This window comes from Nyctereutes procyonoides, unplaced genomic scaffold, assembly GCF_905146905.1.
Source record: "Nyctereutes procyonoides isolate TBG_1078 unplaced genomic scaffold, NYPRO_anot_genome, whole genome shotgun sequence".
Classification (NCBI taxonomy): Eukaryota; Metazoa; Chordata; class Mammalia; order Carnivora; family Canidae; genus Nyctereutes; species Nyctereutes procyonoides.
Genome location: NW_026575146.1, coordinates 53717333 through 53743875, shown reverse-complemented (window position 1 = coordinate 53743875; position 26543 = coordinate 53717333). Strand labels below are relative to the sequence as shown.

The 26543-nt window shown below is 36.2% G+C and overlaps 1 protein-coding gene across 2 annotated transcripts in view; it reads left to right on the top strand.

Annotated features, from left to right (window-relative positions):
- SMC5 (structural maintenance of chromosomes 5) overlaps positions 1-26543 on the top strand; it is an 88937-nt gene that overhangs the window by 28815 nt on the left and 33579 nt on the right. For both annotated transcript variants that reach the window (XM_055310063.1, XM_055310062.1), the window contains exons 9-13: positions 16689-16944; positions 18705-18859; positions 22803-22916; positions 25449-25543; positions 26135-26267. In XM_055310063.1, coding sequence (XP_055166038.1) covers positions 16689-16944; positions 18705-18859; positions 22803-22916; positions 25449-25543; positions 26135-26267 — 753 coding nt within the window. The remainder of the gene's footprint in view (positions 1-16688; positions 16945-18704; positions 18860-22802; positions 22917-25448; positions 25544-26134; positions 26268-26543) is intronic.

Sequence of the window (26543 nt, the reverse complement as noted above, 5' to 3'; positions counted from 1 at the left end):
GTGAAATACCCTCTTCTATGAATATAGAATTGTCTATTTTTCCTAATGATTATATTAGGTTTCGTTTTCTAGGTTTTAAAGCTATATTGTTTTATTATTTCTGCATCACGTTTTGATTAATTTTTTCTGCTGTGAGTAGTATGTACTGGGTTTTGTTCTGCAATTTTCCTCATTGTGGTGTTATGACACTTTGTCATCCAGGGAGTTTCACCAGTCCATTTATGGTTGGTTTCTACTCACTATGCTTTTTGTTGGATTTCTCCTGCCTGCTCCACTTTCTCCTTTCTGTTGGTATTGGTAGATTTTTTTTTTTATTCCATTTTTCTCCCATGGAGTTATATATTCTAAACCTATTCTACTGACTACTTTTAAAGTTTTAAATAACATATTTTTTAAAAGTTAGCATTTTGGGATGGCTGGGTGGCTCAGTGGTTGAGTGTCTGCCTTTAGCTCAGGGTGTGACACCAGGATCCTGGGATCGAGTCCCACATTGGATTCCCTGTGGAGAGCCTACTTCTCCCTCTGCCTGTGTCTCTGCCTCTCTTTGTGTGTCTCATGAATAAGTAAAAATCTTTAAAAAATTAAAAAGCATTTTTATTCTTTTTAGTTAAGATACTTTCTCTTCTATTCCATGTCTGTACCCTCACGAATGATACTTACCAGTTATTTAAAATGTTATTTTTTACAGTCTGTGCTTATTTAGACTTAATTTGTTTTATTTTTTTTTGTAAAGATTTTATTTATTCATGACAGACACAGAAAGAGAGGCAGAGACACAGGCAGAGAGAGAAGCAGGCTCCATGCAGGTAACCCGACATGGGACTCGATCCCTGGTCTCCATGATCACACCCGGGGCCGAAGGCGGCGCTAAACCGCTGAGTCACCGGGGCTGCCCTATTGTTTTTTTGTTTTTTTTTTAATCATATTACTTGTTTTATCTTATTTCTGCCTTTAGGAGGTAGACTTTTTTTTTCTTGCTGGATATTTTGCAAGGATGTTTCAGAGACACTCTTTGGGTGATGAACTATCTGAGTTCTTGTATGTTGGAAAATAAGTTTTTTGCATTAATTGTGGAATGTTAATATGGCTGAATCTTAAATTATAAACTCTAAATTGTTTTTTTCCAACACTTTGACTATCTTTCCTCTGTGTCCCATGAGGTCTTATATTCCTAAAAAGTAGCAGATATGAGAGCTGGCACAGACCATATTAGACCCTTAAAGAAAAAAGAAAGGAAATTGAATTTGATTCTAAATGCAATGACAGAGAAAGCTTTTGAAGTTTTTAAGCTGGAGAAATAGTACTTCATATGTTTTAAAAGCACTCAGGATTGCCTTATGGAGAGTGAATTGTATGGGACAAAAAAGTAGAGAGTTCCATTATAAGGCCGCTAAAGTAGGCAAGGCAAGTGAGAAGGCTTGCTTCTCCTCATATGATAGTCGTGGACAGGCAAGTTTAGAAAACTGAACCACAAAATTTGCTTGGGGAGTAGATAGACTGAATTGTGGAAGAATTGAGGATCCCATCTAATCTTTTTGACTTCACAGTTGGATGGATTAGTGGTACCTTTTACTGAAATGAGGATTCTTAGGAGAGTGGAAACGAGTTCTGTTTGACTCTATAAAGTTCCATTCTTTTACTTTAAACCTATTTGTGTCTTTGAATCTATGTTTCTTGTGGGTCATGGGCTTTCTTTTTTTATTGAAGTAAATATTAACATACGACATTGTTAGTTTCAGGTATATGACATTGCCTCAATTCTGTGCATTACTCATTGCTTACTATGATAAGTATAGTCACCATGTATTACACACTGTTATTCCAGTATTATTGACTGTTTTCCTTATGTTGTACTTTTCATTTCTGTGGTTTATTTTATAACTGGAAGTTTTTGATCTCATAATCCCCTTTATTTAACCCATCCCCCATCCACCTTCCCTCTAGCAAACACACACCACTTTGTTTTTTTACTTAAGAGTCCATGTATATATGTATTTATGTAGGTATGTGTATATACATGGGGGCAGAGGGAGAGAATCTCCAGCAGATGTGGTGCTGAGCATGGAGCCTGATGCGGGCCTTGATCTCATGACTCTGAGATCATGACCTGAGCAGAAATCAAGGGTTGGACAGTTAACCAACTGAGCCACCCTGGCACCCTGAGCATCTTTTTATGTCTGTTGACTGTCTGTATGTCTGCTTTGGGAAAATGTCTATTTAGATTTTCTGCCTGTGTTTTAATGATGTTGGGTTTTTTGTTTGCTTTTGTTTGGTGTTGAGTTGCATAAGATCTTTATATATTTTGGGTATTAACCTCTTATCTATCACTTGCAAATATCTTCTTTTATTTACCAGGTTGCTGTTTTGTTTGTTGACAGCTTCCTTCACTGTGCAAAAACTTGGTGTTGGTGTACCAGTAGTTGTATTTGGTACACCAGTTGGCCCAATAGTTTTTTTTCCTTTTGTCTCTTGGCTGAAGAGACAGCCATAAATATGTTGATAAGGGCAATGTCAAAGACATAACTGTTGTCTATGTTACCTTGTAGGAGTTATATGATAATATGTCTCACATTTAGGTCTTTAATCCATTTTTAGTTTATCTTTGTGCATTTTAAGCTGGAGAAATAGAAACTGGTCCAGTTTCATTCTTTAGCATGTAGCTATTGAGTTTTTTCAACATTTATTGAAAAGATTCTTTTTCTTTTTGTATATTCTTGCTTTCTTTGTTGTAGATTGACTATATAGGTGTGGGTTTAATTTCCAGGCTCTCTGTACTGTTCCAATGATCTATGTACCTGTTTTTTGACTGGTACTATACTGATTTGATTACTATCACTTTGGAGTATATCCTGAAATCTGGGATTGATATACCTCCACCATTTTTCTTTCTCAAAATTTCTTTGATGAGTCATTAACTTGTGTGTTTCTGTACACATTTTGGGATTATTCTAGTTTTGTGAAAAATGCTCTTGGTATTTTGATAAGGATTGCATTGAATCTTAGACTGGGATAGTATAAACATTTTAATGATATTAATTCTTCCATGAGGATGGTATATCTTCCCATTTGTTTATATCACTTTTGGTTTCTTCCATTGATGGCTTGTAGTTTTCAGAGTATAAGGCTTTTACCTCCTTGGTTAAATTTATTCCTAGGTATTTTATATTTTAGGGTGCAGTTATAGATGGCATTGCTTTCTTAATTCCTCTTTTTGCTACTTTATTATTAGTGTGTAGAAATGCAACAGATTTGTTTAGATCCATTTTGTATTCTGCAACTTTACTGAATTAACTTATTCTAACAGTTTTTTTGGTGGAGACTTTAGGGCTTTTCATATATTGCATACCATCTGCAAATAGTGACAATTTTACTACTTTTACCAGTTTGGCTGTCTTTTATTTATTTTTCATGTCTGATTGCTGCAGTGAGGATTTTCAGTATTATGTTGAATAAAAGTGTGATAGTGAATGTCTTTCTTGATCTTAGAGGAAAAGCTTTCAGTTCATTGAGTAGATGTTAGATGTGAGATTTTCATATATAGCCTTTATTATGTTGAGATGTGTTTCTCTCTAAACCTGAATGGTTGTTGTCACATGGTTTTTCTGTCACATGGTTTTCTGCACAATGGTTGTTGTCACATGGTTTTTCTGCATGTATTGAGATGGTGATAGGATTTTTATCCTTCTTGTTAATATGATGTATCCTGTTGATTGTGAGTATTGAACCATTCTTGCATCCCTGGAATAACTTGCACTTGGTCATGGTGAATGATCCTGTTAATGTACTGTTGAATTTGGATTAATACTTTGTTGAGGATTTTACATCTATATTCCTCAGATACTTACCTGTAGTTTGTTTTTTTGGTAGTCTTTTTGTCTGGTTTTGGTATTAGTGTAATTGCTGGTCTTGTAGAATTTGGAAGTTTTCTGTTTCAATTTTTGGAATAGTTTGAGAAGAATAGACATTACCTTTTCTTTAAATGTCTAGTACAATTAGTGTGAAGCCATCTGGCCCTGGACTTGTTTGCTGGGAGTTTTTTTTTACTTTTTTTTTGTCAAATCCATAAACTATTTGCTGGTATTTTTATTGAATTGAATTAAAATTATAATTTAGGGAATACTGAAAACTTAATGATGGTGCATCATCTTACCAAGAACAGGGAATATTTTTTTCTTTTGCCCAAGTCTACCTCTGTGTCTTTCAAGAGAAATTCACTCATACATACAAAACCATGTAAGCATATATTCATTTAGCAAGTCAAAGACAGCAATCTGTCCAATCCAGATTCCTATTGTTTATATTCTGAGACCCAAGGCCCAATAAAAAATCATGCATGGGCCTCAAGATGATAATGAATCCCTTAAAATTACATATAAAACTCGTGTGTGTGAGTGCTTTATTATTTTTTTTTTTAAGATTTTGTTCATGAGAGACAGAGGCAGAGACAGACATAGGCAAGGGGATAAGCAGGCTCCCTGTGGGGAGCCCAATGTAGGAGTCAGTCCCAGGAACCCAGAATCACGATCTGAGCTGAAGGCAGATGCTCAACCACTGAACCACCCAGAAGCCCTGTGTGTGTGGTTTAAATGAAATTTTTATTATATGTTGTTTTCTCTGAGAGATCATCATGATTTTCCTCTGCATTCTCATTCAAGTATAAACTTTCTAGTCTGTAATTTCCCCAACAGTAGCAATCTCATGTTTACAAAGAAACAAATACCCATGACTTTTTTGTTGTTGTTAGTGCTTCTAAGTACAATGACCCAAGCAACAAATAGTTTCTCTCTACCCAAAATTGAGCCAAGCAATATGATAGAAAAGGATATTAGAATGATCCTTATACTCAAAAAAAAAAAAAAAAAAAAAACAAGGCAGACTTATTTGGGACAAAGCACTAAAATCAAGTAGAGAACCATAATAGTCACTTGCAACCTAATTCAATAAAAAAATACAACAAAGAAGAGATCATAGAAGCATACTGTCAGTGTTGTGCCCGAGATTGCGAATCCGAGAAACCACCAAGGAGCCGACACCAATGCTCGAGCTTGGGTCCAAGTATACCCGACACAGGGGAGCAGGGACTTGGACCTATTGGGAGATTTTTGAGTAGTGATTCAATTTTATCACTAGTATTTGGTCTGTTTATGTTTTTTGTTTCTTCCTAATTCAGTTTTGGGAGGTGCTATTTTCTAGGAATTTATCCATTTTTTCCTAGGTTGTCCAATTTGTTTGATGATAATTTTTCATAGTATTTTCTCTTGTATTTCTATAATAGCAGTTACTTCTTTTCCTTCATTTTGGATTGTATTTATTTGAGTCCTCTCCCTTTTTTTTCTTTGATGAGTTTGGCTAAAGGTTTATCAATTTTGTTTATCTTTTCAAAGAAACAGCTCTTGGTTTCTTTTATCTTTTTCTTTCAGTCTGTATTTCATTTATTTATGTTTTAATCTTTATTATTTCCTTCCTTTAGCAAGTTTTGGGCTTGCTTTGCTCCTTTTCCAGCTCCTATGAGTGTAAGGTTAGGTTTGAGATTTTCATTTGTGGGGATAGACCAGTATTTCTATAAAATTCCCTCTTAGAACTGCTTTTACTGTGTTTCAAAGATTTTGGGCCATTGTGTTTTCATTTTCATTTATCTCCATGAATTTTTTAATTTCCTCTTTAATTTCTTGGTTTTTCCCATTCATTGTTAAAAACCATTATGTTTAGCCTGTGTGTTCTTTTCAGATTTCTCTTGTAATTGATTTCTAGTTTTATATCATTGTGGTCAGAGAAGGTGCTTGATATGATTTCAGTCTTCGTAAACTTGTTGAGACCTCTTTTGTGGCCTGATGTGATCTATTCTGGAGGATGTTCCATGTGCACTTGAGAAGAATGTGTCTTCTGTTTTTGGGATGTAATTTTTTTTTTTAAGATTCTATGTATTTATTTGTGAGAGGCACAGGGAGAGTGGCAGAGACATAGGCAGAGGGAGAAGCATGCTCCCTGCCGGGGAGCCTGATGTGGGACTTGATCCCCAGACCCTGGGACCATGCCCTGAGCTGAAGGCAGACGCTCAACCACTGAGCTACCCAGGCGTCCCAGGGGATGTAATATTTTGTGTATGTTTGTTAGATCCATTTGTAAATGATCCAGACCACTGTTTTTTGAATTCTTTTTTTCTTTTGGTCTGAATGATCTATCCATTGATGTAAGTGAGGTGTTAAAGTCTTCTATTATTCTATTGTCAAGTTCTCATTTTGTCTGTTAATATTTACTTTATGAATTTAGGTGCTCCTTTGTCGGGCACCTCCATATTTACAATTGATATATCTTGTTGGACTGATCTCTTTATCATCATGTAGTGCTCTTCTTTGTCTCTAGCTTCAGTCTATTGTGTTGTTTATTTTGTCTTGTATATCTATTGCTATTCTTTTTTTTTTTTTTTCCCCTGCTTCATTGCATGGAATATCCTTTTGGATTCCTTCACTTCAGTCTGTGTGTCTTGAGGTCTGAGGTGAGTCTCTTGAAGTCATCATATATATGGGTCTTGGTTTGTTTTTGGTTTTTAATCCATTTAATCATTCTAAGTCTTTTGATTAGAACGTTTAATCCATTTACATTTGAAGTAATTATTGATGTGTACTTATTGCCATTTTGTTTTCTGGTTCTTTTTTGTAGTTCTGTTCATTTTTTCTTGCTCTGTTACCCAGCGGTTGAAGGCTTTCTTCAGTGTTATGCCTGTATTCCTTTCTGCATTATTTTGTATCTATTTTAGGTTTTTGATTTGTGGTTGCCACTGGGCTCATATATAACGTCTTATGTGTGGAGCAAATCTCTATTAAGTTGCTTAAGTTTGAACACATCCTAAAATAACTACTACATTTATACTTCCCCCTCTACATTTTATGTATGTGATGTCGTACTTTATATCTTTTTGTGTATCCCTTGACTAAATTTTGTAGGTATAATTTATTTTACTACTTTTGTGTTTTAAAAACTGGCTTTTATAAGTGACTGATCTACCTTTAATACCTGGTTACTTTTACCTTTGAGCTTTTTTTTCCTTTCATAATTTCCTTCTAGTTATGGCTTCGTCTTTGCACTTAAAGAGCCTCCTTTAAATTTAGTGATGAACTCATTTAACTTGTTTGCCTGGGAAACACTTTATCTTGTATTCTAAATGATTTACCTTGTTGGCTAGAGTATTCTTGGTTGTGGGTCTTGTCTTTTCAGTACTTTGAATCTATCAGTGACACTCCCTTTAGGCCTGCAAAGTTTTTGCTGAAAAATCAGCTGATAGCCTTATGGAGTTTCTTTTAATGTATAACTGTTGTCTTTTGCTCCTTTAAAAATTCTCCTCATAAAAATAAATTATGTATCTTGGTGTGGTCCTTGGGTTCATCTTGTTAGAGGCTCTCTCTGTGCCTTATAGACTTGGATGTCTGTTTCCTTCCCCAGATTAGGACATTTTTCAGCTAGTTTTTTTTTTTTTTTTAATAAGTTTTCTGCCTCTTCTCTCTCTTCCCTTTCTGGAATCCCCATAATGTGAATGTTATGCTTAATGATGTCGCAGAGTTCCCTTAACCTGTTCTTATTTTTTATATTTTTTTCTTTTTGATATTCTGCTTGATTGCTCTCCACTACCATATCTTCCAGATCATCTGTATCCTCTAATCTCCTGTTGATTCCCTTAGTATATTTATTTCTGTTATTAAATTCTTCTGCTCTGATTCTTATATTTTCTATCTCTGCTGAAGTTTTCATTGAGATCATCTATGCTTTTATGAAGTCCCAATTTCTCTATTTGAATCTTTATTAGGTATATTGCTTACTTCCATTTCATTTAGCTCTTTTCTGTGATTTTTGTCTTGTTCTTTCATTTGGGACATACTACCCTCTCATTTTGTCTGACTCTCTGTTTCTGCGTCGATCAGCTACATCTCCTAGTTATGAAAGTCGTGGTCTTGTGTGGAAGAGATTCTGTGGTATCCTGTAGTGCTTTCCGTTTCTCGTCTCCAGAGGTGTCCTCTGTGTGGGCTGCATATGTCCTGCTCTTGTGGCTGAGCTAAGCTGTCCTTCAGCTTAGCTGACTGCAATGACTAAAATAGGTGCTGTGGGTGCACTAGGCAGGGTGTGGTCTCTGCTGTTGAGAGGCCTGTTTGAGGTTGCTTCAGGCTTGCTAGTGGGCAGGGCTGGCCATCTGTCTAGGAGTCTGCAGTTATCCTCTCAAAGGGCATAGCTTGCTCCCTGCACAGCCGCCAAGAGTCTGGGCTGCTGAACTATAGGTGTGCCAGTGTGTGAGGTTATCTTCCCCCCTGCCAGGGCAGGAGTCATTTTGAAGTGGTACTGGTTCCTTCTGGGGCTTCCTACAGGGTGTGGTGTGCCAGGAGCAGTGGTTTGGATGAGTAGGTCCTCAGGGGAATGCTTGGGTGGAGCACCTAATGCTAGCAGGATATACATGGGGTGGGGGGTGGGGGCATTAGCTCCGGCTTCTGCAAGTGTCTGGCTAAGCTGGTGGAGTAGAAGAGAAGTGGCATCTGCCAGCACCTTGGTTCCTGGAGAAGTCTCCTGAAGATCCCTGCCCATTCACACATTCTAAGATTAGTCAATAAATCCCTTCCCTTGTACCCCAGCTGCTTTTCAGACTGCTGCTTCTATGCTATGTCTTGTGCAGTTAATTTTTGTTCTTTAAGGGCAGCTACGGAGTTTCTTATTGCCATCTGGCTCTTGCAGATTTAAGTCTTAATGATTTGTCAAGGGCCATGTTACCAGGATTCATCTTCCTAGTGCAGGCCCTCACTGCCGGGATTGCCTGGTGTGGGATCTGATCCTCTCACTTCTGCATGCTTGGCTACAAATTCAGGGGTTCCCATAGCCCCTCTTCAGGTTTGATATTTGCTACAATGATTCGCAGAACTCAGGAAAATATCATACTTGAGAATTGCCAGTTTATTATAAAGGATGCTACTCAGTACACCCAAATGGAAGAGATGCATAAGATGAGGTAAGGGGGTAGTGTTCAGAGCTTTCATTCCCTTTTCTAGGTGCATCACCCTTCCAGGATATTGACCTCTTCATCAAGCCAGAAGCTCCAGGACTTTATCATTTAGAATTTTTTTTATTGAAGATTCATTATGTAGGCATGGCTGATTAAATTATTGGCCGTTGGTAAATGAACTCAGTCTCCAGTTCTTTTCCCTTCCTTGAGGTCAGGGAGTGGTGCTGAAAGCTCTAGCCCTCTAATCATGTGTTGATTCTTCTGGCAACCAGACTCCATTCATTCTGAAGCTATCTAGGGGCCCTTCCAAGAGTCATCTTACTAGCACAAAATCAGGCATGGTCAAAAGTGGTCCGTGCTTGGGTATGAATTTCAAAAGATGCTCCTGTCACTCAGGAAATCCCAAGGGTTTTAAGAACTCGAAGCCAAGAACTAGGGACTAAGAAAATACATGTTTTTTTTTTTTTTTAAATAACATAACAGTTGTCTTTTAAATCTGATAAAAGAAAAAAGATATAAAGAGATTTTTACTAATTTTTTTATTAACTCTGTAGCTACCTTTACTGATGCTCGCTCTTTATATAGATTTCAAGTTATTGCCTAGCATCCTTTCATTTTGGCATGAAAGAAGACTTTAGGATTTCTTGTAGGGTAGGTCTGCTAATGATGAATTTTCTAGTTCTTGTTTCTCTGGCAATGTCTTTATCAAAGGACAGTTTTACTTGATAGGGAATTTTTTTCTTTTCTTCCCAGCATTTTGAATATGACATTCCACTGCCTTCTAACCTCCTTGGTTTCTTTCTTTCTTTTTTTTTTTTTTTTAAGATTTTATTTATTCATAAGAGAGAGGGAGAGAGAGGCAGAGGGAGAAGCAGAAGCAGGCTCCATGCAGGGAGCCTGATGTGGTACTTGATCCCAGGGCTCCAGGATCATGCCCTGGGCCGAAGGCAGGTGCTAAACCACTGAGCCACCTGGGAATCCTGCCTCCTTGGTTTCTGATGAGGAGTCAGCTTTTATCTTGTTGGGGATCCTTTGTATGTGTAAGTTTTTTTTCTTGCTTTCAACAGTTAACTATGATGTTTTTCAACATGACTCTCCTTAAATTTGTCCTACTGGAAAGTTATTTAGCTTCTGGGATGTGCAGATTAATATTTTAGATCAAAGTTGGGAAGTTTGGGGTTATTAATTTTCTCATATGTTGATTCTGCCTCTTTCTCATCTCTTCCCCTGAGACTCCTATTCTGTACAGTTTTATATACAGTGATATATTTGGATACACATTTTGTTCATTTTTTTCCCCTTTCATTAGACTGGATAATCTCAAGTAACCAATATTCAAGTTTCCTTTGTTCTGCGTTCAAATCTGTTTAGCCTCACTAGTGAATCTTTTATTTTGGTTATTGTATGTTTCAACTCCATATTTCTAGTTGACTCTTTTTTATAATTTCTTCCTCTGTTGATATTCTCTATTCAATGAGACATTGTTCTCTCTTCCTTTCTTTTAGTTCTTTAGACATGGTTTTCTTTAGTTGAACATTTTTAAAATAGCTATTTTAAAGTCTCTACTTTGTAAGTCTATTTCTGAGCTTCCTCAGGGATATTTTTTATTGGCTTTTTTTCCCCCAGTGTATGACCCATACTTTGTTTTTGTTGAATGTGTCATAATTTTTGTTGAAAGTGGCCATGTAAGTAGCATGATGTGGCAATTTTGAAATTGGTTGTCCTTCCCTCCCCAGGCTTTTTGTGTAGTTACTTTCCTAACCAATTGTTTGAAATTTGTATTTTTTTTTTTTTTTTTTTTTGTATGTGACTACTGAAGTCTCTGCTTAGTTAGCATACTGGTCAGATAGTTCTTTAAATGACTACAATGAGGACATCTCCCGTCTTTGTTGAGGATCTCTTTATGCATGTTGGGTCACACCTTCACACAGCAGGGTAGTGTTTTTACTGTGTACCAAGGTTCAGTAAGTGGTCTCTGAATTGTTACAAACTTTGGTTAATAATCAGTGCTAGTTTACAGCTGTCTTTTGGGTTTCATTTCCTATTTGCACAAGGTGAAACATTCTTTGTGTGCACAGAGCCTCTGTGATTGCTTCGGGCTCCTTCCAGTCTTGAGCATGTGTACAGTCCTAGGCAGGTACATTGTCTACTCATACATGTAGGCTTCTAGATTCCCAGGAGCTTCCCAGGTCTCCTACAGGTATCTCATTCTCCAGCTTTAAAAATTTTTTTGGTTATCTTGTTGTTCTCCACAACTGTTATTCTCATGAAACAGCTGTGGTTTTAAATACTTGCCACTGATTGTTTTTGACAAATGCCTTCAGGGAAAAGGCTGCAAGCTGTAGAGTCTTAACAAATAAAGATAAGCCTTGTAAGTATTTTCAGCAAGCAGATCACAGAATAGCAGTTTTCTTACAATGAGAACTAGAAACCTTTCTAACGTTGTTCTGACTTCTCCATTGGTCAGTAGGTTGCTGATTTCAGTGTGATTGTGGGCTGTTGATTTTCAGGGCTGCCCTGGAAATGGGGAAGGAAATAGGGTATGTTCAAAATCCCACAAAGCTTGCTGTTTTTACCTAGATTGACATTTTTCTTGAATAGTCTCCAGATTATTAGAAGCCATTGATTAAATTCCAGAGTTCCCAAAAGGTTTTGATAATTTGTGTTTTCATTGCTTTTATGGAAGAGAGGATTTTCAGAGTTTGATCTTGCCCTTCTTGATGACATCAAATATTTTCTATATCTATAGAAAAATGTTTCTGATATTTTAATAGGAATTGCATTAAATGTGTATTTGGGGAGAATTGAAATCTTTACTGCATTGAGTCTTCCAATCTTTGAACATGGTATGTCTCCATATATTTACATCTTATTTCTTCGGTGAGCATTTGGTAGTTTCCAGCACACATGTCCTCTGTGTTTTTGTGAGATTACACCTAAGTATTCCTGCTTTCCCCCCTCTCTCTAAGAAGCAGAGACCTTGGGATTTTCTGCATAGGCAAGCATGTCATCTACAAATGAGGACAGCTTTATTTTTTCTTTTCTGATTTGAATGCCTTTTATTTCCTTTCTCGCCTTGCTGTACTGGCTATCATTTCCAGCACCATGTTGGATAAGAATGGCAACAGTGGACATTCTTATCTTGTTCCTGGTCTTAGGAGGAAAGCAGTTGAGTATGTTGTTAGCTGTAGGTTTTGTATATTTTTTTTAAAATCAAGTTTGGGAGGTTTCACTCTATTCCTGTGTTTCTGAGAGTATCATTGATTGTTGGATTTTGTTAAGTGCTTTTTTTTCTTTTTGCATCTATAGATATGATAGTGTCTGTGTTCAGCATATTAATATGTTGCATTACCTTGACTGATTTTTTTTATATCATTGGATTCTGTTAATGGTCAAAAGAATTTTTCATGTCTATATATATTTGTGAGGGGTATTGTTCTGTAGTTTTGTTTTTGTACTATCTGTTTCTGGTTTCAGAATACCAACTAGCTTTATAAAAAGAATTGGTAAGTATTCCCTCTTCAAAATTTTTTTGTTTTGGAAGAGATAGTGTAGAATTGATTTTAATTTTTCTTGAAGTATTCCAAACAATTCTCAAATGACACTGGGTATTTGAGATTTCTTCTTTGAGCAGTTTAAAAAAATTTTTTGAGCAGTTTTAAAATTATGAATTTTATAGAGAGCTATTCAGATAATCTGTATCATATTTAATGATTTGGGGTAATGTTTTTTGAGGAATTGGTCCTTTGAGTCTAAGTTGTCAAATTGTATGCATAAAGTTTCTTACTATCCTTTTGTTGTCTGTAGTGATATAATGATATCCCTTTTGATTCCTGATATTGGTACTTTGTGTCTTTTATTTTTTGGGTTGGGGGACAACTCTTTCTAGAGGCTTAATTTTTTTTTTTTTTTTTTTTTTGCTTTTTTCAAAGAACCAGCTCTTTGTTTCATAGATTTTCTGTTTTTCCCTTTTTAGCTTTATTAATGTCTGCTCATATCTTTATTTCCTTTTTTCTGCTTGATGTGGGTTTATTTTGCTCTTTTTCTGGGTTCTTGTGGTAGAATCTGATTATTGATTGGAGCCATTTTCTCCTTGTGTATGTATTTAATGCTGTAAAGTACATCTTTTCATCACTGCTTTAGCCATGTCCATGAAGTTTGATATGTTGTATTTTTATTTAATGTATTTTTTTCCTTAGAGACCACACTTTTTCTGCTTACCTATTGATGGACATTAAGGTTATTTCTGGTTTGGGGCTATTCCCAGTAAAGCTGCTACGAGTGTTCTTGTATAAGTTTTTGTATATATATGTGCTTTCATTTTTCTTTGATAATTTCCTAGGAGTAGAATATCATAGGTGTACATTTTACTTCTGAAGGATTGACAAGCTGTTTTCCAAAATGGTTGTTAGTAATTTATTGTGATTGATAAAAGTTGACTTTTGAGTGGCTCAGAATTTTTAAAAAATGGCCCTCACTGTTAGTGTTTAGAGAAACACTGCTTGGAGTAGCCTTGGTTAGATTTAGGTCACTAAAAGGACTCTCCTTACGTTATACAAGATAAAATGGAGTGAGTACAGATGGAGACAGGGTGATGGGTTTTAAAGCAGGAATAGTAAGTCCTTTGATCATAGTACTGATTTTATGCTATTAATGAAGTGTGAGGCAAAGTGATTAGCTGAGTAGAGGGCCTGTAGTAATAAAGGATTGAGGAAAGGAGGAGGCCAAGATGTGAACTCATTTTAGAATGAGCACACATTTGGTAGAGAATATAAGAGGTTTGTCTGGTAGTTTTTGAGTTCCTATATAAGTTTTTGTGGCCATAAATTCAAAGTTAAGAAGTGTTTTTGTAGAGTTTCTTAAATTAGTTAAGCTGCTTGGATACAGATACATAGGAGGTATATAGTTAGATTTAATAAAGACTGCTTTCTTTCCTGGCTGATGTGACATAGGAATGGAGGAGGGTCCAGAGTCTTGTGCTGGGGTATAGAATTTCAGCAGGTTAAAAAGAAAAAAAAGAAATGAAGAGGGATGATGGATTGTGAAAAGATAGTGGAATCACTGGATTGCAGGACCCTCTGGAGTCCAAGAATAATTTGAATACCATAGTAAGTAAGATGGAAGTAAAGGAGACTGAAAGAATAGGATTATAGAAATGGTTTTCAGGTATGATTTTTGGTGTTTTATGTGATCTGAAGTATAACAGTAGGAGAAGGTAGCTGAGGAGGGGTTTAGGAAAAGATGGTTGAAGTAGTCCAGGAGCTCAGAGGCCAAAGAGTTATTAGATTGATTTTTCTTGACATATGTTGAAGCCCCAGAATGATGGGCATCATGATGGAGAGTAAAACAATGAGTGGCAGGCTAAAATCATCAATGAATAGAGTGAGGAAGGATTTTGAGGGACGTAGTTAGCACAGCAACAGAGGTAAAGCCTTATACCATGGTCTTCAAGGAAAATTAAGTGGGGGCTCAGTTAATAGAGGAAATAGTAAAGTAGGGATTAATGAGTTTAACTTCCTCCCCACCTCTTGGTTCTGAAGCTATTTGAAGGATTGTGGCAGGAAGTCACCGTGAGAGGACTTTAGGGAGAAGTGTCGTTCAGTAACAGCTAAGTGTCAGAACGAGAGAGAACACTCATGGAAATTGAAGATGATGGGTTATCTAGGAGTTTGGACCTACAGTGTTTGAGCTAAAACCTGAGTAAAATGGGATTAGTCATGGAAGTTTCTTGGATGAGAGCTGCACATGAATTAGAATTCAGAAAAACTTAACCTATAAGGACAGGGACCATTGGGCTGCTTCCCAGTTGTCAGTAGCCCAGTGAGATTTGGTAGCTTGGTGGGTCTCTGTTTTGCTGGGAGTGCACAGGTTTTGTTTCCTGAATTTCTTGTCCTTTTTTCATGGAGCTAGACTTCCTCATGTGTTTGGTGATTCTTAATTCTACACCTTTTTATTCTCATTGCCTTGGACTTCAGGGTTTCCTGGTTGGATGCTGTGGCATCTTATCTCCTTCCTTCTTTTAGGTCCATTGAACATTGTTAATTTTCAGCCACAGATACATACCTTAATTTTAAAAATATTTCTGTCATTTGTATGTTTGGTATAGGAGAGGGGATTTCAGTTCATTTTCTTGACACAGTCAAAGTTAAATTTTTAGAAAGGAAGAATTGATACCAACCCAAATGTCCAACAGTAAGGAATGGGACAAAGTGTGTTATGTCTACTTGACATTACATAGATAACAAAATTTTGTTTTGCCTGCAACATGGGAGAAATGAGAAACTGCTCTTAATACATATTTAGTGATGCCATTTAGTAAAACATGTACGTTCTATATGGAAAGATATAAGTAGGTATGAAAATATAAATGTTTAAGGGCAGTATAGATTTTTATTAAAAGTTTGTGTTTTTCATTTTTTCTGTGATGAATTTGTTCCTACTTTTATAATGGGGAGGGAGAAAGGGAGTAGATAGGACCATTACAGAATTCTATTTTTGTAAAAAATAGGGTTGTATACATGTCTATTTTTGCATGTGTATGCATGTGTGTCTTTAAGTCTTAATTCTTAGGTAGACCTTGTATGATCTTGATAAAAATCCACTGACCTCTATAATCTTGGTTTTTTTTTTTTTTTTAAGATTTTATTTATTTATTAGAGACACAGAGAGAAAGAGACAGAGAGGCAGAGGCACAGGCAGAGGGAGAAACAGGCTCCATGCAGGGAGCCCGACGTGGGACTTGATCCTGGATCTCCAGGATCAGGCCCTGGGCTGAAGGCGGCCCTAAACCGCTAAGCCACCGGGGCTGCCCTATAATCTTGGTTTTTTAAAAATAATTTACTTTGAAAATGTCAACATATCTAAACATACAAATAGAGGATTAAAATCTTAAAATATTAATTTCAAGTATTAGTGAATAATTTTGTTAAAATAGTTTTTTTTTTAATTTTTTTTATTTTTTTATTTATTTATGATAGTCACAGAGAGAGAGAGAGAGAGAGAGAGAGGCAGAGACATAGGCAGAGGGAGAAGCAGGCTCCATGCACTGGGAGCCCGACGTGGGATTCGATCCCGGGTCTCCAGGATCGCGCCCTGGGCCAAAGGCAGGCGCCAAATCGCTGCGCCACCCAGGGATCCCTGTTAAAATAGTTTTGATGGGCGCCTGGATGTCTCAATCAGTTAAGTGTGTGCCTTCAGCTCAGCTCATGGTTTCAGGGTTCTGGGATTGAGCCCCATATCAGGCTTTCTGCTCAGTGGGGAACCTGCTTCTCTCTATCTTCCCCCTGCTCGTGTTCTTTCGCTTTCTCACTCTTTCTCTCAGGAGTGATGTATGTAATCTTTGTCATCTCTACCATGTAAATGCTATTTTAATTGTGGTCTTCTGGTGTATAGTATGAATTTACTTACTGTCAGTATTTAGAAATCTGCGAATTGGATTTATACACATTTTGTCGAGCAAATATTTTATAAGTGCTAAATATATACTAAGCACTGTGTTCGGTACTTAGGATATATTATGAACAAATAAAACAAAGGTAACAAGTGTTCTGATAGGAGTAACACTATAATCACAGCAGAATACCTTTTAGTGAGGGGAAACACCCATGTTCTTAGGTTGTTTGTATTTTAGATACTGTACTAACTATAAAAGCTTTACAAAGCAAGAGAAAAAACAATCTCCCATATCATTCTATCTTTGTTTTATCAGATTGAGGAACTTCAGCAGGCATTAACGGTAAAACAGAATGAAGAACACGACCGGCAAAGGAGGATAAGTAACACTCGGAAGATGATAGAAGATTTGCAGAATGAACTGAAGACTGCAGAAAACTGTGAGAATCTTCAGCCCCAGATCGATGCCATTACAAATGATTTGAGACGAGTTCAAGATGAAAAGGCATCATGTGAAGGCGAGGTGATTGATAAGCGAGGAGAGAAGGAAAGCCTAGAGAAGGAGAGAAAGAGTAAGTTTATGAAACTTAGAGTGAAGAGGTGTTTATAAAATGGAGATCTGTTTCTGTTGATGGGCTTTCTTCTTCCCGTGGTACCATGTCTTTAGCAGCTCAAATCCCTTTGTTGAGGAAGCTCAGTTTGGTTTTTCCAAGTTAACACCTTTAATCACCTATAGGTAGCATATACCATGCTTTGGCACTGGCTAACCATTGCTGTGACAGATTATGATAGTTGATTTAATTCTCTAAAAATGCTTTCCTTTATTTTCTTCACAAAGTCACTCACTGTTATTTATCAGATCAGATTTAAGCTCTTCATTTGTCTTCAGAATCTTCTATCATGGGACGCCTGGGTGGTTCAGCAGTTGAGCACCTGCCTTTAGCCCAGGGCATGGTCCTGGAGTCTTAGGATTGAGTCCAACATTGGGCTCCTTGCGCGGAGCTTACTTCTCTATGTCTCTACCCAGCCCCCTCCCCCTGCCCCCATCTCTCCTGAATAAACAAGTAAAATCTTTAAAAACAAAAAAACCCTTCCATTAGCTTTTGCCTCTTGAAACCTGTCCAATTTCATCTTTGCTTTTCTTTCCTATGGACCATCAAAACAGTTGTCGGTATTGCTAGAATGCACACTTTGTAAGCTAAAAATACTTCAGACGTTCTGAGACCTCTAATTTGTACTCATTTTTATATTTTCAAGGCTGAAAACATTTTTTTGAGAACCATTTCAAATTTTATATGATCTGTTTATGGGTTAATTCTAAAAGCTAGAAATATTAAGTATTATTACAGCAGTGTATGTAACTTGTTCACAGCAGAGCCAGGTAGTGCATTATGATCTGATTTCCTTTCATTGATAGCTTTCTTCAAATGTTTTTAATTTACTTAAAAAAATTTTTTTTAAAGATTTTATTTATGTATTCATGAGAGACACAGAGAAAGAGAGAGGCAGAGACACAAGTAGAGGGAGAAGCAGACTTCACGAAGGGAGCCTGACATGGGACTCGATTCTGGGTCTCCAGGATCACACCCTGGGCTGAAGGCGGCGCTAAACCGCTGAGCCACCGAGGCTGCCCTAATTTACCTTTTTTTAAAAACAAAACAAAACAACAAAAAAAACATTTGCTTTAGCATTTCCTTAAAAAGAAAAAAATGATTAGGCATTCTCTTGAGTTTTAGAGCCTTGCCTCTCCCCCTCCTTCCATTTAAATGTATTGTTTCAGAGCCACTTATGTGGCTGTCATCTGGGATTTGTCGAGATCCTTTTCTGCATTGGATAAAATATTCCTGAATTCCATGGGGTTTGTTATATTAATGTTTTCATACATAATTTGTTTTTCTTACATTACTCCCTTATACATCTTTGGGTAACCTCCTAAGGAGAGCTGTTTGGGGATTAATTTCAGAGTCTGCATCCCTCAAAATACCTTGTTTCATAGTTTTGTTGTATATATGACTCTAGGTTGAAAATAATTTTTCGCTCAGAATTTTGACGGCCTATTGCAGTTGTCTCATGTTAGGAAATGTAGTGTTTTCTTACTGGCTTTTACGTGACCTGCTTGCTTACTTTTGTAACTTAAAGATCATATTTTCTCTCAAATGTTTGGAAATTTGGTAACCATTTTTTTGTTCAGAGTGTTGCTTTCTCACTGGGGGGGGGTAGTTGCTGAGGGTGTTGCTAACTTTCAGATCTAAGACACCCTTTTATATTACCAGTGAACTATTTAACTGATTAAAATTTTCAGAGAACTAATACTTTTGTCTTCCTTTTTTAGGTGTAGGTGATAATATTGTACGGTTTGACAATCTTATGAATCAGAAGGAAGATAAGCTGAGACAAAGATACCGTGATACATATGATGCTGTTTTGTGGCTGAGAAATAACCGGGACAAATTTAAGCAAAGAGTATGTGAGCCTATAATGCTCACGGTAAGAAATTTTGTTCATCTTGGTAGCATCTGTTAGTTTTAATATTGTAGTCGTCATGGTTTTTTGTTGTTTTAAGAATTCTTAGTGTTATCAAAACCCTGGTTTTCCATTATCAAACTTGTGGCTCTTGGTATGCTGCTGAATCCATACCTGATTTTTGACCAATAAATCTTTGAGCTTTGTCTAGAAAGATTATGAAACTGTTAGCTTATCGACCAAGAATCATGTATAAAATGAGTTCGCTTAGCTAGTTCCTTCTGGCAATTGTTATTCTTAGGTTATAGCAGGCAAGAGATTAAATGCTGCCCACAAACTAAGAACTGCTATAAATAACTGTGTTGATTGGAGGAATTGACAGAAGATAGAGGAGAAAATCACCTACAAATAATAGAGCATTCCAAGGATTCTGAGAATGCAACCAGCAGTCTCTTGACCTTATAAACCTTTGATAGATGGCTCTTTTTGATGATATGAGTCATTAAGAATAGCTGTATTTAATAAATCAGCTGTATTTAATAAATAATCTGTATTTAATCATTTAATGAAATGTGGCCATGGAATGGCTAGGGTGATTTCCATCTAAAATATTTTAAATAGGGGATCCCTGGGTGGCGCAGTGGTTTGGCGCCTGCCTTTGGCCCAGGGCGCGATCCTGGAGACCCGGGATCGAATCCCACGTCGGGCTCCCGGTGCATGGAGCCTGCTTCTCCCTCTGCCTGTGTCTCTGCCTCTCTCTCTGTGTGTGTGTGACTATCATAAATAAAAAAAAAAATTATAAAAAAAAATAAAATAAAATATTTTAAATAATAACTTTGGCCATGGAAAGACAAAATAAAAACCACATTCCTTGGAAATGATATATTTCGGTATAATATAAACCTAAAACTTACCCAGAAATGACTTAAGGGTTGTTCTTGGTGGTTTTTTTTTTTTTTTTCTTTTAGAAAAGAATATACTATAGAGCCTTGCAGGATTCGTGAAAACTTCTATTTTCTGTAATTCATGTTTGTATTATTCTTTATTTAAGATCATTTCATGTAGTTGTCTTTTTTATATCTTAGATAATATTAGCAAAATTAATATGCATAATACTGTATTCTCTTCTTGCTCAGGTATGTATTAGTAGAGTATTTTTGCCAGATCAAGAAGGGAATATCTATTTTGGATGCAGACATTATTGTTTTGATTAATCTGGTAAGGACTGAAAGAAAATATAAGAAAATATTTTGATCCTTAACATAATAAATTATAATGCAAGTAATTGTCAACAGATTTTAATTAAAATGTCAACCTCAAAATTTTAATTCACAACTTAAGTGAATTTGCCATCTTTTTTTCATTTGATCTCCTAATAGTAGCATGTCACCGAGAGGGATTACTAACTGGTGTATATTTACATTCAAATTGCATTTGAATCTTTGAGATAAAAAGATACATACTCTTGCTTTTTTATCCTTTCTGAGGTAACCCTTTACCTTTCCTACCTTCTTCCCACTATGTTTCCTCATCCCCCACCCCCTTCCCTACCCTGATGCACACATACTTAACTAACCTTTCAATAGCTAGTTGAAATGTCACCCATGTAGGCAAGTTAGCAATCTATAAACTTAAAATTTTAGCCATATGACTTGGCAACTAGCAATCCATTTCCATGAGTTATGTCTAACCATTCCAATATACAATGAGAGAAGTGTACAGAGATGTGTTTATGGTTCTGCTTCTCACAGCAGTGTTCATAACAGCACAATGATAGTGGGGTGCAAAGAACAGAATTTTCAAATATATTGATTGGTTATATGAAATATTCTACATTCATTGGATGGAATACTATGCAGCCATTAAAAATGTCACTCTAGGTCTTAGTTAATATAAGAGGATATTTATGACCTATTAATGAATTATACAATAGGTTATAGGATAGGGTGTATAGAAAGATTTGTGTTAAAAAACTGAACCATGCATGCCATCAACTGCCTGATCACCTTGGAGTGCTACGTCTCCTCTGTCCGCCTCTCTCTGTCTTTGCTGTGTTGTGAAGAAGTGACCTTAAACTTTGCCAAATATTTTCTTTACCAGTCTCACAAGGAAGAGCATGCTAAGTAGCCGATGAAGCTGCAGAACCAGCAAAGTGGTGAAATCTTCCTTCCTTCAGGATGTCAGGAAGCCAGACTGAGTGCAGTGCAGTTTGCATATTACGGGGGGTGGGGTGGGGAATAACTCAGTTACTACTGGAAGTGCACAAAGTGGGAAGGGACAGGAATGACCCCCTACTCTTGAGGCTTTTTTCAGATTCATTATCTAAATGAGCAGGTGAAATTCTTCGAAGAGTTGAATGACCATGTAACCGACTTACACGAGATTGAGACCCCAGAAAAGAGTCTTTTTGAAAAAGGAGAGTGATAATGAGAGCTCAGTCTTGGCTGCCTTATCCACAACTGTTTTAAAAAGGTGACTTCCTACAGTCACGTTGGGGTTACTTTACTCTTTGTATAAGTTGTAGCTAACACTCACTTAACATTTTCTTTAATTTGTACCGCTGCTTCTAATGAAAGTACCAAATTTGGTACCAAAATGAAATTGTGAAATGAGAGAAGCTAAATTTCTATAGTGTTTAATGTCCAGGTATTTTATGTTTTGTTTGCTTGTGTATCTGTTCCCATTTTTTGTGCTGAGGTTTTGTGGTGGTTGTTTTTTTTTTTTAATAGAGAGTAGTAGTTGCTGATGTTTATGTGATAAGCATTGTACTAATTTTTTTTTTTTAAAGATCTTATTTATTCATGAGAGACAACAGACAGAGAGGCAGAGACACAGAGGGAGAGGCAGAGACACAGGCAGAGGGAGAAGCAGGTTCCCCGTGGAGAGCCTGATGTGGGACTGGATCCCAGGACTCTGGGATCATGCCTTGAGCCAAAGGCAGATGCTCAACCGCTGAGCCACCCAGGCGTCCCTGTACTAAATTTCTTTGTGCTCTCTCTTAATCCACATTTATTCCTGAGATACTATTTTACTGTACCCATTTTGGAAAAGAATTAAAACTGAGTTAAGTGGTACGTGATTTGAAGCAATATCTGTCCAACCCCAGAGTTTTAGCTCTAAACTAATATGTTGTATTTTATATATATGGTACATAAATACCTTCCTTCTCTTTCATAAATCTTTTTTTCAAGAAAGCTGATTTCCATGTGCTGAAGGTAAATCCATCTCCCCCCCCCCGCCAAAATTCCATAAGACAGTACTTTATAGACACCTCTGTTATAGAACTCTATTGTGCTCTACTTTTCAGCATACTTATTATCTGCAAAGAGTCTTAAAACAACCTGTCTTCACTTATCTTAGTGTTTTTCCATAGCATTGAGCCTCACATGCAGAAGTGCCTGGTTTGTTAATACTTAAAAGGTAAATCCTAAAGCTTATGCTTTAGTGGTACAAGCCTAGGATTTCTCTTGAAAGCACTGTTAAAATTAATTCATACCAACTGTCTTTTCATTAGTTTCATAAAGTTTTGTTTGTGTTTTTGTACTGATTGTTATTGCCAGGTATAGTATGACCTTCTCTTGAAGATTAATAAACATTTCTCATCTATCCCCAAACTTTTAATATTTTTGTCCTTAGATTACAGTCTAAGCCTATTTCAGATATTTTCAGTGAGTTGACTAGAAAGGACTATAGTTATTTTTTTAGCTAGAATCAAAATTAATATGCATTAGGTACTTATTCAAGTCTTGGCTTTTGTTTTACTGTGTATTATTAGATGTTTCTGGGTGCTAAATTTAGTAGAGGTTTTAAAGTGTTGAGTCTTCATACCAAAATCTTTTTCCCCCCTCAAGTATTTTTTCTCCCCCTCAAGTATTAAATTTAATTTGACTAAACAAATCAAAGTAAAATTATGTCCTAGTAATCAGTTTGAATTTCATGAGAATTAACTTATATTTTCTTTTTTTAGATCAATATGAAGGATAATAAAAATGCCAAGTATATTGAAAATCATATTTCATCAAATGACTTGAGAGCTTTTGTATTTGAGAGTCAAGAAGATATGGAGATTTTCCTCAGAGAGGCAAGTAATCAACATACTTTGACTCACCTAGTGCTTATTTTCTGGTCCGTAAGTTTTTAAGTTCAAACTAAAGCAAAAAATAGCAACTAATTATACCAGCAGTAACTCTTGTGTACAATCATTCAATTTTGCAAATTTCTTTTTTATATATGTCATTATTGGAGAATGAATTTGTTTTGCAAGAAAAGAAACAGCTCATAATTACATCTGTAACATGTTTTGAAGTTATTTGGAGTTAGTAAGAATAATTCATACTGTTTTAAGAGGAAAAAAACCATAATGATGGGCCTTTGGTCTTAAAGAAAATCCAAGTTCATTCCAATACATTTCCTGATAGGAAGCATGGGAATCAATGTGTTGTTGCTTTTATATAAAACCTCTTCAGAAAGAATGAGAATTCTATATCTGGCTACAAAACACCACAGAGAATCTAAGCCACTAAAAGGCAATGTGGCTTAGTAGTTTGGAGCACAGACTCTATAGATAGGCTGCCAAGATTTGAATTCTGGCTTTGCTACTAAATTGGGCAAGTTTCCTAAATGTTTTGTGCCATAATTTCTTTATCTGTAAAATGTAGATATATTATCTACTTCAAAAGGTGGTTGTAAGGATTAAATCTGTTAATAAATAAAAAAGTATACAGAACAGTGCTTGTTTGCAATTATTTTTATTGTATGTGATTATCTATAAAATATATATTGTTAGCTGTTGTTACTCTCAGTAAGATTTCTTTCCTTTTGCATATGCCACCTTCTTTTAAAAGCCCTAAAGATTAGGTTTAGATTTTAATTTAAATCTTTGCTAACAAGTGTAAATGAGGACAGGTCCCTGAATCACCTCAAGTGGGGTCCTCTGTTTCTGTGGTACACTAGTGATTGGAAAGAATCCCTACTTTTTTTGGCTTTTACCATATTGCCCTCCTTCTGGTTTGGGAGTTGGCAGGAAATGTTGAATATATGGTAATTGCATAAAGTTGCATGTATAAAATTACAGAATGGACTCCAGAAAGTTAGACATTTGTGTAGTTTAGGATTATTTAAGCTTAGCCAATGAGTTTTTGGTCTGAAGAAGTAGGTTACTTGCATTACAAGTCTGATAAATGGCATGTTGCGAAGGGCATTCAGTCAGGTGCAGTTAGATGCTTTCTGTTGGAAATGGTCTGCTTAGCCTACACTGGGTACCTTTTTTTTTTTTTTTTTTTAAAATGAGTATTGACAAACATTGGACTTAGTTTTAATGTTTTTTTTTAATTTTTATTTATTTATGATAGTCACACAGGGAGAGAGAGAGAGAGGCAGAGACACAGGCAGAGGGAGAAGCAGGCTCCATGCACTGGGAGCCTGACGTGGGATTCGATCCCGGGTCTCCAGGATCACGCCCTGGGCCAAAGGCAGGCGCCAAACCGCTGCGCCACCCAGGGATCCCTTTTTTTTTTTTTTAAGTAAAAAACTCATGCTGCTTCTGTGCTAGATTTGAATCCTATATGGATAATGTGACAGGAGATCCTGAAATTTTGACCTTTGTTTTTGTGTGTGTGCTGTGATAAGTAACTTTCCATAGCTTCAGGACCAAAACTACTTCCCACATGTCTGACTGTTCATTTTACATTGTGAAATTTATTGTATATAACTGCCTCCTGTAATATCTACTATAGAATACCATTAGCATCTTATCGGGTAAGAAGTATTGTGTCTGCTATACAGTTACCATAGATGAAGTTGCCTTCTGTTCCTAGTTTGCTGAGAAATTAGATTTTTTTAAAGATTATTTGTTTATTCATGAGAGAGAGAGAAGGAGAGAGAGAGAGGCAGGCTCCCTGTTGGGGAGGGGACTTAATTGCAGGACCCTGGAATCACGACTTAAGCCAAAGGCAGATGCTCAACCACTGAACCACCCCGGTGCCCTAGATTGGTTTCTGAAATATATCAATCTCGCATTTCTCTGAGAAACTCTACTTGGTTATGTGTGCTGTTTACATATTGCTGTATTCTGTGTACTAATATTTTGTAAAGGACTTCTGCATATGTATTAATGAGGGATAGTGTTTTTTGTCAGGTTTTGGTATCAAGATTATGCTGGAATCATAAAATGTGGGAAATGTTTTGCATTTCCTCTGGTTTTTTGGAAGAGCTTCCTTAACTCTTAAATGTGCTCTATTCTCACTGAAATTCTTTCTGAACAAACATGTAATTATAATGTCCTTATCACACTAAAACATTTTCTTGAAAGTACCATTAAATACACAGTTTTGATCATCTTACACAGTAGGAATGTAACTTTAAAAATCATTTTGAGGGATCCCTGGGTGGCACAGCAGTTTGGCGCCTGCCTTTGGCCCAGGGCGCGATCCTGGAGACCCGGGATCGAATCCCACGTCGGGCTCCCGGTGCATGGAGCCTGCTTCTCCCTCTGCCTGTGTCTCTGCCTCTCTCTCTCTCTCTGTATGACCATCGTAAATAAATAAAAAAAAATTAAAAAAAAAATCATTTTGATGGTGTATGCTAAGTAAAATGTTTTTTCCCTTATATTCAGATTCGTGACAATAAAAAATTGAGAGTAAATGCTGTCATTGCTCCCAAGAGTTCATACGCAGACAAAGCACCTTCAAGATCTCTGAATGAACTAAAGTAAGTCTCAAAAATATTTTTAGAATTAACCTGTTACTTTGAATATTGAATAACCATTTAGCTTTTAAATATCTTTCTTACATAAGTATCTTATAGGCTGTATCATTCCCTTTTAGGATCTCTGCTTAAGTTTAAAAGAAGGAAACTAGGAACAGACAAACCATGGAATATTTACTGGTGATGTTTCAGATCAGTGGAATAAAAGATACTAAGATAGTTGGTTAGGTATTGGGGAAGTCAAACCGGTCATCACTTCATAATGCAGAAGTAATCTCCAGAAGGACTAAATGGAAAATTTGCAATTATAAAACAGTTAATAAATAAATATCTTAATTCTGGGTGTAAGTAAACATTCTAAATATAAAAGCAATGGAAGAAACAAAAAAGATTAATAGTTTTAATCATAAATATATTAAACTTTTCTGACAAGGGAAAAAGTCTCAACATTAATCACTTAATATTTTAAAATATAAATTTTTGCCATACCATCATTAATTTATATTTTGTTTATTTGCCACGTGTCAACTATCAGATTTCTGTAAATGATTTTCTTTTAAGAAGAAAAATCTAGTTAAGTGCTTTCTGTTTCAGACCATATGGATTTTTCTCTTATTTGCGAGAATTATTTGATGCACCTGATCCTGTCATGAGCTTCCTTTGCTGCTATTATCATATTCATGAAGTTCCTGTAGGAACTGAAAGGACCAGAGAAAGAATTGAACGGGTAAGAAATACTGAAATCATTACCAGAATCTCATTTTGTTAAAACTTCTTAGCATAAAAATAAAAAATTATGAGAAATTTAAAGAAGTAGGTCACTGTTGTTTTTAACCACACAGATATTCTTTGTATTTTACATTTTTAATATAACACAAAATAGTGACTGTTGACTATTATGTTATGACACATATGATATCGAGTTATCTAGAGTAAATGCTTTTATATCTGTATTTATTGAATAAAATGTTGAAGCCTGAAAAGAGGCACCTGGCACTCTTAC